Below are 14,123 nucleotides of genomic sequence, written 5' to 3' on the forward strand. Positions count from 1 at the left end.
TGCGACTAGTACAATGTTGAGGGGGCTTCAGCATTAGAGGTGCTTTGAATTCCTCCCTAACAGACTTGCTATGTCCCCCTCAGGATTAACTTGACCTGTTGGTTTCCTACTGCTTACACAAGACAAAGAGGTGCTACCAAGCTGGGAGCGTGGTATGACCTGGGTGGAAAGTCCTTTCTGGATTTGAAATGCTGCCTTTCCAAATTACCGGTACTTCCTGAAGCAGTTGGAATGTATATTAATGGTTGCTTAGCAACAAGCCAGATTCCCCACCTATCTCCACTTTCATGTCCCCCTGGAACAAAGTCCAGACTGTCCCAATCTTTTCATATGTTTTGGAAGACGGGGGTGGGGGGCTCCTTTGTTTTGTTTTGTTTTGTTTTGTTTTGTTTTGTTTTGTTTTGTTTTGTTTTAGTTGGGTTAGATCCTTGTTGATCCCCTTTTCCCCTCTGACACATCCAGCTCCTTCAAACGCAACATGTCTATAGCATTTGTGGAGAGGAAAAGTGCATACACCCGCACGCCAATATAAAACCATACGTAAACATTATGGTTTATAAGCATAAAGTAAGTCAAACCATTGCGTGAGAGTTATTTACATTTATCACCATGTTGCAGGTCTCTTGGAAGGAAAATAAAAGTTTATAAGCCCAAGCCGCTAGCCAATCCTTAATCACTTCTATGTTGCCAATACCACAAAGGCTGTATTCAGACACTATAACTGTCTGAGACTCCCTAGCTGCTCATGTTCTTTGCGTTACCACAAAATTTACTTAAAGCCTTTTAGAGGTCAGAGGAGAGAAAAAACATTAAACACGATAAACACAGCCTTCTGTTTTGAACTGTTGTGTTAACCAAGAAAAAATACTGGATCCTTTCCCCGCCCCCTAATCGTAATGTTGTCTACTTGGCAGAGGGAAAACAAACATTAGTGTTAAGTTAAATGGCCAACACTATATTTTTGTTTAAATGCTTGCAAAATTGCAGTGGTGGTTGAAGTAAACTTTCTACGATGCTTTGCAGTGCAGTGCTAACCGTGTCTACTCAGAAGTGTGTCCCATTGAATTTAATGGGGCTTGCTCCCAGGTGAGTGGGGTTTCGATAGCAGCCTCAGCTGTTTGCAATGTATTTCATGGGGCCAGCTGATTATATTTGCTCACGGGTCTAGGAATACAGCACATCTTTTCTAAAGCCATAAACTAAAAGACCTCAAATGTTGTAACTTTCTCTCTTCCCTGCTCTGCTTGTGAATGGTCAGCAGCAACTGACTACTGCTGGTGAGAGACCTTTGTCTTATACAATAAGGGAATTGTTTTGTTTACTTGCTGAAGGAAGTCAGGATACTTTGAAATACTGTTTTCCCAGAGGGTTTTGTTTTGGTACAACAGGTGGGGGTGATTGATTCAGTCCATCTTGGCATATCTTACAGTGCACAAGATCTATGGTGTTACTTTGATGCATTTGGAGAAATTACCGTGTTAAAACCTGCTGTCTTCCCTGCTTCGTGCTGCCATCTGCCTTTATTAATCACGGACATCTTTGTCGAGGCAGAAATGTATCGGAAGTGAAGACTGCGAACAGTACAATGCTAGCGAAGGCTTTTTTGTGCAATAAACCTGGACAGCTGCCTTGGTTTCCCTTTCTGATCTAATTAGCTCTGACAAGTTTACAGTGCTGCGTTTTGAGAGTCTCCTTGCCCATACAAGGTATAAAGGCAATGATGAAATCTTCTTTTAGAACTGACTCTTTACAGATGCCCAAGACGGTTCTTCCAAACCTAAATTGGTTAAATCATTGCAGATGAAATGCCCCATCCTGAGATTTCTTCCTTCTATTATGAGTTGAATCTTCCTTTTATAGACTAGCCATATCTGCTGACTAACTGATTGCATGTCTTAAGGATGCCATGCAGCTATTCTTATGGAATGTGAGCTTTCAGTCTGATCTACAACCAAGTGCAGGTGGAGATATTGCTCTGTTCTCATTCTAGGAATCTCAAAAGTTTGGGGTGTCTCAAAGTGTGGGGTGTATCTCCTTTCAAGCTACACTGTGGTGTGGTGTCAGGTGTCCTGACAGAGTCTCCTCAGGAAGACAGATAGGTTACGCGTCAGATTTAGCAAGGGGGAGACCCTCCTTACCTAGAATTGTTGTTCGTTGGTTTTCTCCCCCCACTATATGTTTTTATTACAGTATTTTTCACGAGTAACAAAAGTACATACATTCACTTTGAGACATTATTGTTATTGACAACATGGGGTTGAGACGGAAAGAGAAGTGTGGAGAGTGAGGGGAGGAACTAGTAAAAAGGGGTGGGGAGACAGTAATCTTTCATTGTTTTACATTATATATGAGTGGATCTTTTGTGTCAGCAACACACGAGTAGCAGTGTTAGAAAATGAGATATGAAAGCTAGGAGTTAAATGGCACCTTAAACCTAGGTTACGGGCGCAACGATGGAATGTCTAGGTGGGCTTTTTTAATAAGAAGAATACAGAGCTGAAAATGAATGAACTAAAACATTATGTTCATTTTTCACGTGCTCTAGTTCTTTCACTGCCCGCCCCCCTAATATTCTTAAGATAGTCTTTTCTCCAGTCTTCAGAGAGTGGATGGAAGCGGGGAGGCAGAAAAAGGTCCTCCTTTCCTTCCACTCTGCAGTTTAAATCTGAAATCTTAGGCACAGTTCTGCGCCCAGAGCTCAGAAACTGCTCACGCTGATGAAATTCCCTGTCACAAAATGCGTCTAGAAAAATGGGAGTTTCGAACACTGGTGGGTAGGTATTTTATTTTTGCTGGTGAAGTGAGAGACCAGAGGGCCCAGGGCATGGTTGGTTGTAGTTAATTGGTTGCAGTGTGATTTGTATGTTGATTCCAGATGGGTGGAATTTCCTTCAGATTGTGGCAATCTGTTAATAATTAAGTATATGATACCTTGACATTAGCTGATAATTTTTCAGTATGTTTGTTCTTCTGGTTTGTTGATCTACCAAAGGCTCTCTTCGTTTCTGTGATCATTGGTGTCTTTTTGAGCTCACCTTTTGCTGCCATCTTGCTTACGGTCACGTAGGGATCTGATGGAAACTCTGAAGTGCCAATCCACTCCTTTCGCTGCAGAATCTAGAATTAGTGCATATTCTCCGATGTGCAGATGTCACTGCTCAGTATCCACAGTCCCTCAGGGGTGGAATCTGCTGTGCCAAGAGCCGTGGTGGTGCAGGCTGCAATTCTGCACTGTATGCCTAGCACAGCGAAACAATTGGGTCACACCAGTGCATGGTTATTGCAACACTTGGTGGCCCCACTGCTGCCATGTTCTGAAGTCAAAGCAAGGGGCAAAACAAAATACGCCGTCATTTTACAATGCCACTTCCTCTGAAGTCATACCTTGAGTGCAGTTGGTGGGAAATGCTGGTCTCTCTCTTCCACATCCGCTGGCTAGTTAAATTACAATACTTGCATACTGTGATTCCTCCAGTTTCTGTTTATAACATGAAGACTAGGAGCAGTACCCAACTAAGTAACTGTCCACTGGCCCTACACCACCCCCAAATCTGCACAGTGCGGGTTAGGGGAACCCCCAGAACATCTTTAGGGGGTATTCAGCTCAGCGGAGAGCAGATAATGTTTTGTTGTGCAAGGAGAAATTCTTGCACTGGCAGATTGTTCCCCTTAGCAGTACTTTGAATACAACTCCAGGAAGTGCTGCTTGTGGACTTCTTGTAAGTTCCCTGATTCTCTGATACACGTAAACTGGATTATCTGCAGCATCATGGAAACCCAGGGTCTGAGCTCAGTTGACCATGTTCCATGCATGTTGGCTACATGAGCTGCATTTCGTTGCTCCGTACAGTTTGTTTTACCTGTTTGAAGGTGGAAACTTGAGTCTATGAAGCTTGCAAGACCAGGAACCCTTCCAGGTTTGCTCAAAGCCTAGTTCGGGTTGAAAAATGCTTTTCAATCACTTCCAGATTTAAATATCTGTCTCCTGCCTACACTTTGGAAAAGAACAAGCTTTCTATATTCCATAAAACTGGGAGGAAAAGACAACTATTTATAGCTACTTCCCAAGACAATGCTCTGGGCTGGACCTTTTGGAACATGTACTCTGACCTTGGCTCTGAATTCTCTGCACGCTCCTTAGAAAGGATCTTGCTTTTTTAACCTCTCACTGCTTTTCTCCTCTATCCTTTTGTTCATTACCGCTCGTCCGTTTAATAGCTTGCGCTTTGGTACTGCACTGCCAGGGTGACAGAGCCAAGAATTCATCTCCTTGGTTCTGAACATCCTGGCATGCATCACATTACCTTTGGTTTGGGAGAGGTGGTGCTATTGCTGTGGGAGCAACAACCCACTTCTCTCGGCACCGTGTTGTTTCTTGCAGCCAGAAGCGTGATCTGTGTTCCTGGCATCATGCTACATGTTTTTTATGGGAAGGGCTCAGGACTGCAATACCTCAAGGGCCTATTCTTTGCATATGAACTTACTCAGACCCTGAGATCATCTCCTGCTGCCCTTCTTCATGTGCCTCCTCCATGAGTGGTCCGGAGGGTAGCAACACAAGAACAGGCCTTTTTTGTGGTGGCTCCCTGTATGTGGAATGCGTTCCCCAGGGAGGTTCGGCTGGCACCTTCATTATACATCTTTAGGCACAAGGCAAAAATGTTTCTAAGATGGGCTTGGTGTAATGTGTTCTCTGCCTCTCCACAGCTTCTGGGGTTAGCCTAGCTGTTTGGGTGGCTACAGTGGTTAAATCTCTGGAGGCCTCTGTCTCTGGCTGCCACAGGCTCTTCTCCTTTCCTAGAAGTTTATGCCTCCTGTTTATGCTGTCCTGTGCCCCACCCAGAGGGGACCTGCCTCACTGCTGTTTTTCTTTCAACACATCCAGTTGTGTCAGGAGCAAAGCAGCAGTAAATCACACTGAACACATTGGAGTTAACTCTTTATTAGCAAACGCAGGGTCTGCACAGAAGTGCCAGGCCTAATGAGCACAGCAACTCATCTCCAGCAAGTCTTGACCCCATGAAGCAGTTGCTGAGACTGAAGGTCCCTGCCTCCCCACTAAGTCCCCTCCTCTCCAGGGGTTTTCCTAAGCAATCTGAGACTGTGCCTGCATGAAGTTAACTTCTCCACACTCTTCATGCCCCTGCTGGTTCTGGGAGACCAGCTGGGTGGGGAGCTTGTGGCAGTGGGAGAGGGAGACACCTGTGCCTCTTCACCAGCCAGACTCATCTCTGCCTCTTGGCCTCCTCCTCTCCTGCTTCCGCTTCTGCCTCTGAATCTCCGCCTGACTCCCCCTGCTCACTAAGCCCTGTTTACCCCTTCAGCTTCTGACACCTCCTCCTCCCAGGCTTCTGTCTCTTCTTCCTATGGCCCCTCATTCTTGTCCCACCACCAATTCTCAGGCCCTGAGTCTTCTTCCCTTGGGTGTTCCCCAGCTGGTTCCTCCCACCATTGCTCTGCGTCCAACCAGTCTGTGGCAGATTGCTTTACCCCTATGTTTGAGCTGAGTTCTAACAAAACACTGCTAGGACAGTCTTCAGATCCCTATAACTGCTGAGTGCTATCTACACCGGTCAATGAAGTGGTACCTTGTCCCTGGCTCATTGCAAAAATGTTTCTGCTATTTCCTGCTCCTTACTTAGCTGTTCTAATGATAGCCTCAGTCCACGAATGTACACATTTGGATGTCTGTGAATGGAGGAGGAACTGAGGAAGCAGACCTGCTCCATCAGCTGATTAGGAGAGTCAGAGTCTGGGTTGTGAACTTCTAGTTGGTACCTTGTGCCCTCAAAACCTGGGGCCATAGCTCAATGGTAGAGCACATGGTTTGCATGCAGAAAGTCCCAGATTCAGTCACTGGAATCTGCAGATCAGGTAGCAAGTTATGGAACAGCTGTTCCCTGCCAGAAACCCTGGAGAGACACTGCCAGTCAGAGTAGACAACACTGGGATGGATGGACAGATTAGTAGAAAGCAGCATCTGATAGGTTGTAGCCAACCAAGTTCTGCTCAGAGTAGACAATGCTACAATTCTACGATTCTTTGTGGCTCCAAAGAAAGGAGTCTGAACAAAAGGTTTTTAAAATAAATGTGTTGCATTGATGACCCTGCAATCCAACAAGACTCTGGCTTCAGACAACCTATGCCCAGATTCTGAAGTGAGAAACAAGCTGTAAGCATTAATAATGAAGTGGTTTTGGCAGAAGCTGTGGGAACTATGGGGCTGTGTAGCATGCATATTTAACAAACAAAGTCTTGCTTGTGTTCGGCATTTTTATATGCTCAGGTGGATTTGCAGCTGCAGTCACCACCCCTCTGGATGTAGCCAAGACAAGAATTATGCTGGCAAAGGTAAGAGCTTGGAGAACAGTGCGAGGCTGATTGACAGGTTTGCAGGTTAATAGCACTGGGGGGTTTGCGTAGTAGCAACAAAATCGAACCCAGCACCTTCTAATGGTTTCTTTTCTTCCATTTTAAGTTTGGGGTCTCTGTCTCTCCAACTCTGGTGCCCCTTTTTCTGGCTTTCCCTGCCACCTCTCGTTTCTTTTCCCACTCAGCTGCTGCTGCTGCTCCCCAAAGGGCTTCCCCAGTTGGTGCTTATTAACTGATCTATTAATTTAGATTTATAGGCTTGGCTCGTTCCTGTAACTCAGGGCTGGCAACTGCTTCCCCTAATCCCATTTATCCTTGAGTCAATACACCGAGGTGGACCAGTGTTATTCCTGTTTTTCAAGTGAGAAGCAGAGACTGAGTGATGGTGGCTTGCCCAAAGCTGTGCTGCATTAGGCTGGGATTCAAGCCCAGATCTCTCCCTGGTCCTATCATGCCACTCTGCCCATCTGAGCCTGACACCTCTTTTTTTTAGACTGAATTGAGAAAAATAGCCTTAGCACTGTGCTCCCACAGCACTTCATTCTAAGCACCAGGATCTTGCACTTCAACAAAAGAGAGACAAAGTGGACATGTGCATTATTTGCCACTGTGGTGTAGTGGTTAAGAGTGGTAGTCTCGTAATCTGGTGAACCGGGTTCGCTTCCCTGCTCCTCCACATGCAGCTGCTGGGTGACCTTGGGCCAGTCACACTTCTCTGAAGTCTCTCAGCCCCACTCACCTCACAGAGTGTTTGTTGTGGGGGAGGAAGGGAAAGGAGAATGTTAGCCGCTTTGAGACTCCCTAGGGTAGTGATAAAGCGGGATATCAAATCCAAACTCCTCCTCCTCCTCCTCCTCCTCCTCTTCTTCTTCTAATAAATGACTTCATCTGGAACCAGTGTGATATGCTGGTAAGAGTGTTGGTCTAGGACTGAGGAGACCTGGGTTCAAATCAACACTCAGCTATGACACTCAAAGACCAGTCAGGATCTCCTGACCTACCTCACAGGGTAAAATGGGGGGTGGGAGGTGGGGAGAACCTGTCACGCTGAGGAAGGGAAAACTTAAACACATTGCAGAGTTCCCAAATAATAGAGCAGAGGCAATTGTACTTCATCCAGCAGAGCTTTACTGCTACTGAAGGCAAATGAGCATAATGGTCACAAATCCAACACACACAGGATTGACACAGTCCATAAAAAATCCAGTTGCAGCACTTACAATAAAACTTACAATACTTATAAGACGAAACCTTCACACTGCATACGGAACAGAACAGAACACCAGAACAAAGAGACAGTAAGCTCATGCTCCTTTTGGCCTTACTATTATAGTTAGCATGACCTTGACAGAAATATAGCAGAACCAGTTTAAATCAGCTGTATTCAGCTTTTCAGAAGGAATAACCCAAACAAGAACCTTCTGTCTGTTTCTTTCACATAGAAAGAAACCTTCCAGAACACTCCTGAATTAAGCAGAACAGGAAAGATCTCTACACATCAGATCAATACTTACTGTACTACGAACTGCAAACTGACAGAACCATGTACACCACCTAGAGCTTTTTGGAGGGAAGGTGGGATGCATAATGAAAGAAAAAAAAATATAAACAAGCCATCTTGGGAGCAGACCTTTGTCTTGGAAGAAGTACCTTGACTTGCAGCTTTTAGATTCAGTCCTTCATGGATGTGTGGTGGTGTGGAGAAGATGCCCACCCGCCAAATGCAGTTGAAGAGGAAGGACTGCTTGGTGGCGTAAAAAGGAAACCAGCAGTCATTCCATATCTGTGGAGCACAGTGGTAGTTCATGCGCCTTGCATGCACAACTTCTCAATTTAAAGGGCTGCAAAAGACCTTTGCCTGAGACTTTGGAGTAGAGGTAGACGGTAGTGTGCAAGACATCCCAGTGGTCTAACCTGATATGAGGCAGCTTCAAATGTTTATCTGTGTGCTTCTTCTATACAGACCGGCTCCAGAACTGCAAGTGGGAATGTGCTGTCGGCTCTGCATCAAGTATGGAGGACCCAAGGGATTTCTGGGTAAGGATGGATTGGACACAGGGGAAATGTCTCAGCATGTAGCATTTGAAAACGCTGCCTAGGAAGAAGGTGGGTTTCACTTGTAACACGCAAGTGAATTACTGGGGGCTTTTATATTTTTCTGCAGAAAGGCACTCCCCCCCTCTGTTTAATGTTTTCATCTGTGCTGCTTGGTGACAGATGGGTTGTAAGAGGAATGAGTGAAACTTAAATTAGTACTTTTCAAGCCAGGGGGGCACTGAGTGTGCAGCAGGCACAGCACTAGAGCAAAATGTGGGCAAACAAGAAAGATTCAGCTGTTTTTATTGTTCAACAATGTACACAAAGTAATAATAATAAAGAATACTTGATGAGAAGTAGGGGAGGAAGGAAGACCCAACAGCTCGACAGAATAAATATTATGTGGCTAGTATTTGTTTTGAAGAGGGTTACTTAAAAAATAAATAAATCAGTGTTTTGCAGTGGCCCAAAGAGTTTCCATGGAGTTGTGATCAGCAAAGCAGGGTATGGGTTCAAATTCTAGCTTGGATTAGTGAGTTTATATTTAATAGGTTTAGTATAATAACATACTACAGTGGCTCCATAATCTTTGCTTGTCATTTGCACCCTGTTTGTATATTTATATGTATTATGGTTTACTTGTAGGTTTAGTAGTTCAGGGGGTTAAAAGGAGAAGACCCTGAATAGCCTTTCTTTCCAGCTGCCTCCTTTCTTTCAATCAGTAATCGCCCTCTGCTTTGCAAAACTTACTGAGTAATAACAGTCTTTTCTTTCTATCCTCTCTGCCAGAGAATAAGTAATGGGGTTGATATTAGGCTTCACTCTAAAAGCAAATAGAAAGCTGGGAAAAAGGAGCAAATGCTAATAATCATTCTGGAGCAGGCCTGCTTGCGAGCTTCTGTGGAGGCAAAGGTTTGTTGAATTAGAAGAACCTCAGAGATTATCAAGTAGACTCCTCTGGACAGAGCCACGTTGCTCTTACAAACATTTCATTTAAAAAGAAGTCTACGTTAGGGCCAAACTTCGATATAACATTAATTGCATCATCATCATCATCATTTATTGAATTTATATACCCGGAGGTCTCAGGGCGGTTCACATAAAAATATCACAGTATATAAAACAAAAATAAAAGCAATAACCCAATAATACCCCCCCCAAAGCCACATTTTAAAAGGGTATGGGATGTTGATCAGGTCAACCAAAGGCCTTGTTAAAAAGGAACGTTTTTGCCTGGCGCCTAAAGGTGTATAATGAAGGCGCCAGGTGAATTTCCCTGGGGAGAATATTCCACAGACGGGAAGCCACTGCAAAAAAGGCCTGTTCTTGTGTTGCCACCCTCCGGACCTCTCAAGGAGGCGGCACATGAAGGAGGGCCTCAGAAGATGATCTCAGGGTCCGGGTAAGTTCATATGGAAAGAGGTGGTCCTTCAGGTATTGCGGTCCTGAGCCAATCACTCATTCATGAAATTAATGAGTGCACACTTTGTTGTTGTGTCAACATGAGTTTTGGGGAACGCTGAGCAGCCTTAGGACCATGGATGGTGGGGCACATCCCGCCATGATCCTAAGAAAAACCACACCTCTGCAAGATTCTACACTTAGGCAGGAATAACCAGTTGCAGAAATATAATATGAGGGACACTGGCTTGCTCGCAGTACATGTGAAAAGGATCTAGTGGTCTTAGGGGACCACAAGCTTAACATGAGTCAACAGTGGGATGCAGCAGCAAAAAAAAAGACTAATGCTATTCTAGGCTGCATCAACAGACGTGTAATGTCCTTCAGGGACCTTTGGAAGTTGCTGGCATTGTCGAGGTGCGGCAGGCCACAGACCAGCCACCCGAGCAAAGATGCAGCATCCATAAATGCCTGGGACATTGCTCTCTCTGAATTATATTCACTGCAAAATGCCATCCAAGGAAACCACCTGACTTCATGGCTCTCTAGACTGGCTGTAGCACAGTAAATAAGAAAGGTTGTAAGAACAGGCACACACAGTTGCAGCTGAAAATTAAATTTCATTGATTAATTCTGTTGAAAGGCTCTAGACCTACAATCACCCTCCCTGCCCCCTCTCTAGATATACGTCTTCAGAATTTCTCTAAATTTCTATAGCTGGTGGAAAAAATATAGCTCTGATTAATCTCTAGGCAGGGAGAAGTGGCAAGCTGGGGCAGCATCAAGAAAAGTCTTGGAAAGGGTGGGAAATAGGAAAGACCAGTTCTGCCAGGCCTGCTGCCAATTATAAATCTATTAATCAGAACAGTAAAAGTGTCAGGCTCTGTGCCTGTCTGAAACCAAGAATGACAAATGCCTTATCTTGCGGATTGACACCTTATTAAAACCAGAAGGGCGCATTGGGCTTCCTGTTGGCACCTCCACTGTGGGCCAGCAAATTAACATCCCATCCTGTCAGGGGAGAGAGAAAGAGAACTAACAGCAGCAGATAGGTGTCTTGACAGTGATATAATAGGAGATTATAACAGGAGATCAGAGGGGCGTAAAGCAGACATACGCTTGCGCTGGTTTTCTTCTTCCAGATGAGAGGCTGCTCCCCTGTTTCGTTCACACTGGCACTTCTCTGCGTCGTGCTCCAGGCTGTCTGCATTCTGCAGAGTCAGAAATCCAATGTGGCCTTTTGGTATCTGGAGAGTCTCTTCTTCCAGTTTTAGAGCACTCATGGTTTTGGATATCGGATTCAGAATGTATGGGTAGTATTTAGTTGTGAGGTTGCAACTTAGAGACGGGCTTCAAGTTACATGTCCCTCAAAGCCTCTTGTACCTTTAAAAAACAACAACCAACAACCATGGAACGCCATTTGCTGTGTTGCTGAGTTGTTGAAAACTGGAACTGAGTAGTGGACAATGGAGTTCCCTATGGTGTTGTGGACTTCGTTCACTTTAGCTGGTGGATGTAGGAGTTGCCCAGGGTTGGAGGTAGAATACTGGTTGAGAGGGATAGTTAAGCAAATAAAAAAAGGAAACGGTTGATGGAGTCCAGTGTTGTAGGCTGCAATCGGTAGGTGCATTCTTACAGTGAGAGCCGATGTGGTGTAGTGGTTAAGAGCAGTAGACTCGTAATCTGGTGAACCAGGTTCGCGTCTCTGCTCCTTCACATGCAGCTGCTGGGTGACCTTGGGCCAGTCACACTTCTCTGAAGTCTCTCAGCCTCACTCACCTCACAGAGTGTTTGTTGTGGGGGAGGAAGGGAAAGGAGACTCCTTTGAGTCTCCCGCTTTGAGACTCCTTAAGGTAGTGATAAAGTGGGATATCAAGTCCAAACTCTTCTTCTTTTCCTTCTTCTTGCAAAACTGTGTGCCCATCCACACAGTGGTCTACACGTGCTTGGAAGTTTCTTAAACTGCTTTCTCGACTCAGCAGGGTATTCAAAGAGACTTGCTCTTGGGAAATGCTGTTGGAGAAGTAGCCCCACGAAGATTCCCGTGGATCACATCTATAGTGTCAGCATCTGGCACTGAGATGCATCTTTTGACGCTTCCGTTTTGAGACTGGGGCACCCACCCAAACCAAGACGTGTGACTCAAGCATTTCTGTAGTGAGAGCATTGCCAGTGAAGTACTGGAGACAAGCATGAGAATGATTTTTAACCTATGATATGACATAAACCTGGGTGGGTGGATAAAGATCTGTCAACACATTTTAGTGTCTGAGGGAGCAACACCCAAGCACCCAACCACTGAGACTTTTAGACGTGATTTCAGTAGGCCTTCTTTTCCAAGTGAGCTTGCTTTTGGGTGGTAGCCGTAATAGATTTTCACAGTCTGCCTCGGAATGAGGAGTGGGAAGTGGTCTCACGGAAAACGATTTGCAAATGACAGTGGTCTGCTGCATCTCATATCAACTAGCATAAAAACCTGCCATTGGGAAAATCTAGACGTGGCCTTAGTGTTAAGTTTGGGGGAGAAATTTGTCTGGTTTGTATTTTTGTGTGAACCTGCGTAATTTTCGTATCCCAAAACAATGCAGAAACCAAAAGACAGTGACCTTGCAGAATTCACACATCTCCAAATTTTATGACCCAGTTCTCCAACTAAAAAGTGTGCCAAAAAAATTAAAAAGATTGCGTAGGTAAATGAAAATAAAATTCAAAGCTTATATTATAACAGAAGATCTTACTTGCAAAAATGAATGCATGGATGCATATATTAAGAGAAATTGGCACGAAAATACGTAGTCACTTTCATGTGGAAAGAAAACTTCGCAAATTGATGTAAAAAATGAGTTTAGGATTTGAAAAATGATTACCTGAGGGAGATTGAAAATGACCGATTTGTCCATCTCTGCTTAGAATTCAGGTGCCACCCCTCTTAAAGTTATCCCTGTATGGAAGATGGTCATGGTTAACTGATGACGGAATGAAACCAGGGTCTGTCTTTGTGATTTTGAGATTCAGTGAGGCATGCGGGTGGTTTAGTGTGTGGATAATGAAGTAATAATGTGCCATTCTTTTGTCAATGACATCATCTCTCACAAGGAGTAGGTGCCTGTTCAAGAAGATGGTCTTTCCCAATTAAACTGCCTCAGCCTCCAAGGAAGATGACAGCATTTCTACAGGGAACAATGGTGCTCTACCACAATATCTGCCCATGGAATGCTCTGTCGGTACTTGCCTTGTTACAAATTACTTGGCTTTAAAGCTGTAATTATGGTAATAGACCGAATTGCTGTCTAGTGAAACCATAAAACATTTCCATCTGCCTGCCGCAGCCCCGAAGCAAAGATCATTACCACAGACAAGTGCAAGTGCAGGAAGGAGGTGAACTGAGCTCTGCATCTGACTTAGCAGTGGAGGAGAGAGAAAACTCACCAATATCTATTTGTGAGTTGGCACCAGGGCTCCAAAGACCCACAGAACTTATCAAGGGGCTTTGGTCTTTACAGAAAAGTCTCATTGCTCGCTAAAACCTTTGTTGTAGGAAGAATTCTAATCCAATGGGGATGTGTAATTTTCCGTGCTGAAAGGCTATTGGAAGAATTTAATCAGGTTAGAAAATCCAGGCTGATTATTATTATTTTTTATTGAAGCGGGGAGAGCTGCGGTAACATTTGGCCTAAGTCTAGTGAGCAGACGTTTTCTGCTAGGATTATGAGAACCTGGTTTCTTTAAAGGAGCATGTTGAAGGCGTACAGTTGGGAAGAGGTAAAGATTACATATGTAATGGGGCAGTGAATGGCCTGTGCATAGGATTACTGGAGCAGCCTGGAGACATAAAAAAACTATCCCCATATAGAATTATATCCTCTTTCAGAAGTGCTGAAATCCAGACCTACCCATCACCATTTTCCCAAGTTGAATTTGCCTTCCATGAGCAGAAAACCTGAGGCCAATGGGCAGTTGATTGGGAGATGGAGGGCTTACACATGACCATGTTTCTTCCTGTTGGTGGAACAGCCTCACACTACAGAATTTGCTGCAGGAACTCAAGTCAGGAGATTTGGGGTGCACCCAAAGCTGTCTGTACACAAACTGAACAGACTTCTGCTGCTGCAACAGAGCTTCTTTCCCCCTGCAGCCCCCCTTGACTCATAAATAAATCTGCTTGGGGGGGGGCGTCCAGTGTAGATTTTTGGAGGGTGCCGGACTGCAGTAGAGAAGAAGAAGAAGAGTTTGGATTTGATATCCCACCTTTCACTCCCCTTAAGGAGTCTCAAAGCAGCTAACAATCTCCTTTTCCCTTCCTCCCCCACAA

General features: G+C 44.6%; 1 protein-coding gene across 4 annotated transcripts in view; it reads left to right on the plus strand.

Annotated features, from left to right (window-relative positions):
* The window catches only part of SLC25A26 (solute carrier family 25 member 26), a 116,721-nt gene that overhangs the window by 98,598 nt on the left and 4,000 nt on the right, over nt 1–14,123 (plus strand). For 3 of the 4 annotated variants that reach the window (XM_083602401.1, XM_083602402.1, XM_083602403.1), the window contains 2 exons: nt 6,287–6,351; nt 8,336–8,409. In XM_083602401.1, coding sequence (XP_083458527.1) covers nt 6,287–6,351; nt 8,336–8,409 — 139 coding nt within the window. Of the gene's footprint in view, nt 1–6,286; nt 6,352–8,335; nt 8,479–14,123 lie in introns of all 4 variants that reach the window. The other variant, XR_014545047.1, reaches the window with a different exon arrangement.

The sequence above is a fragment of the Podarcis filfolensis genome (assembly GCF_964270895.1).
Source record: "Podarcis filfolensis genome assembly, chromosome: 2".
In the NCBI taxonomy this organism is placed as follows: domain Eukaryota; kingdom Metazoa; phylum Chordata; class Lepidosauria; order Squamata; family Lacertidae; genus Podarcis; species Podarcis filfolensis.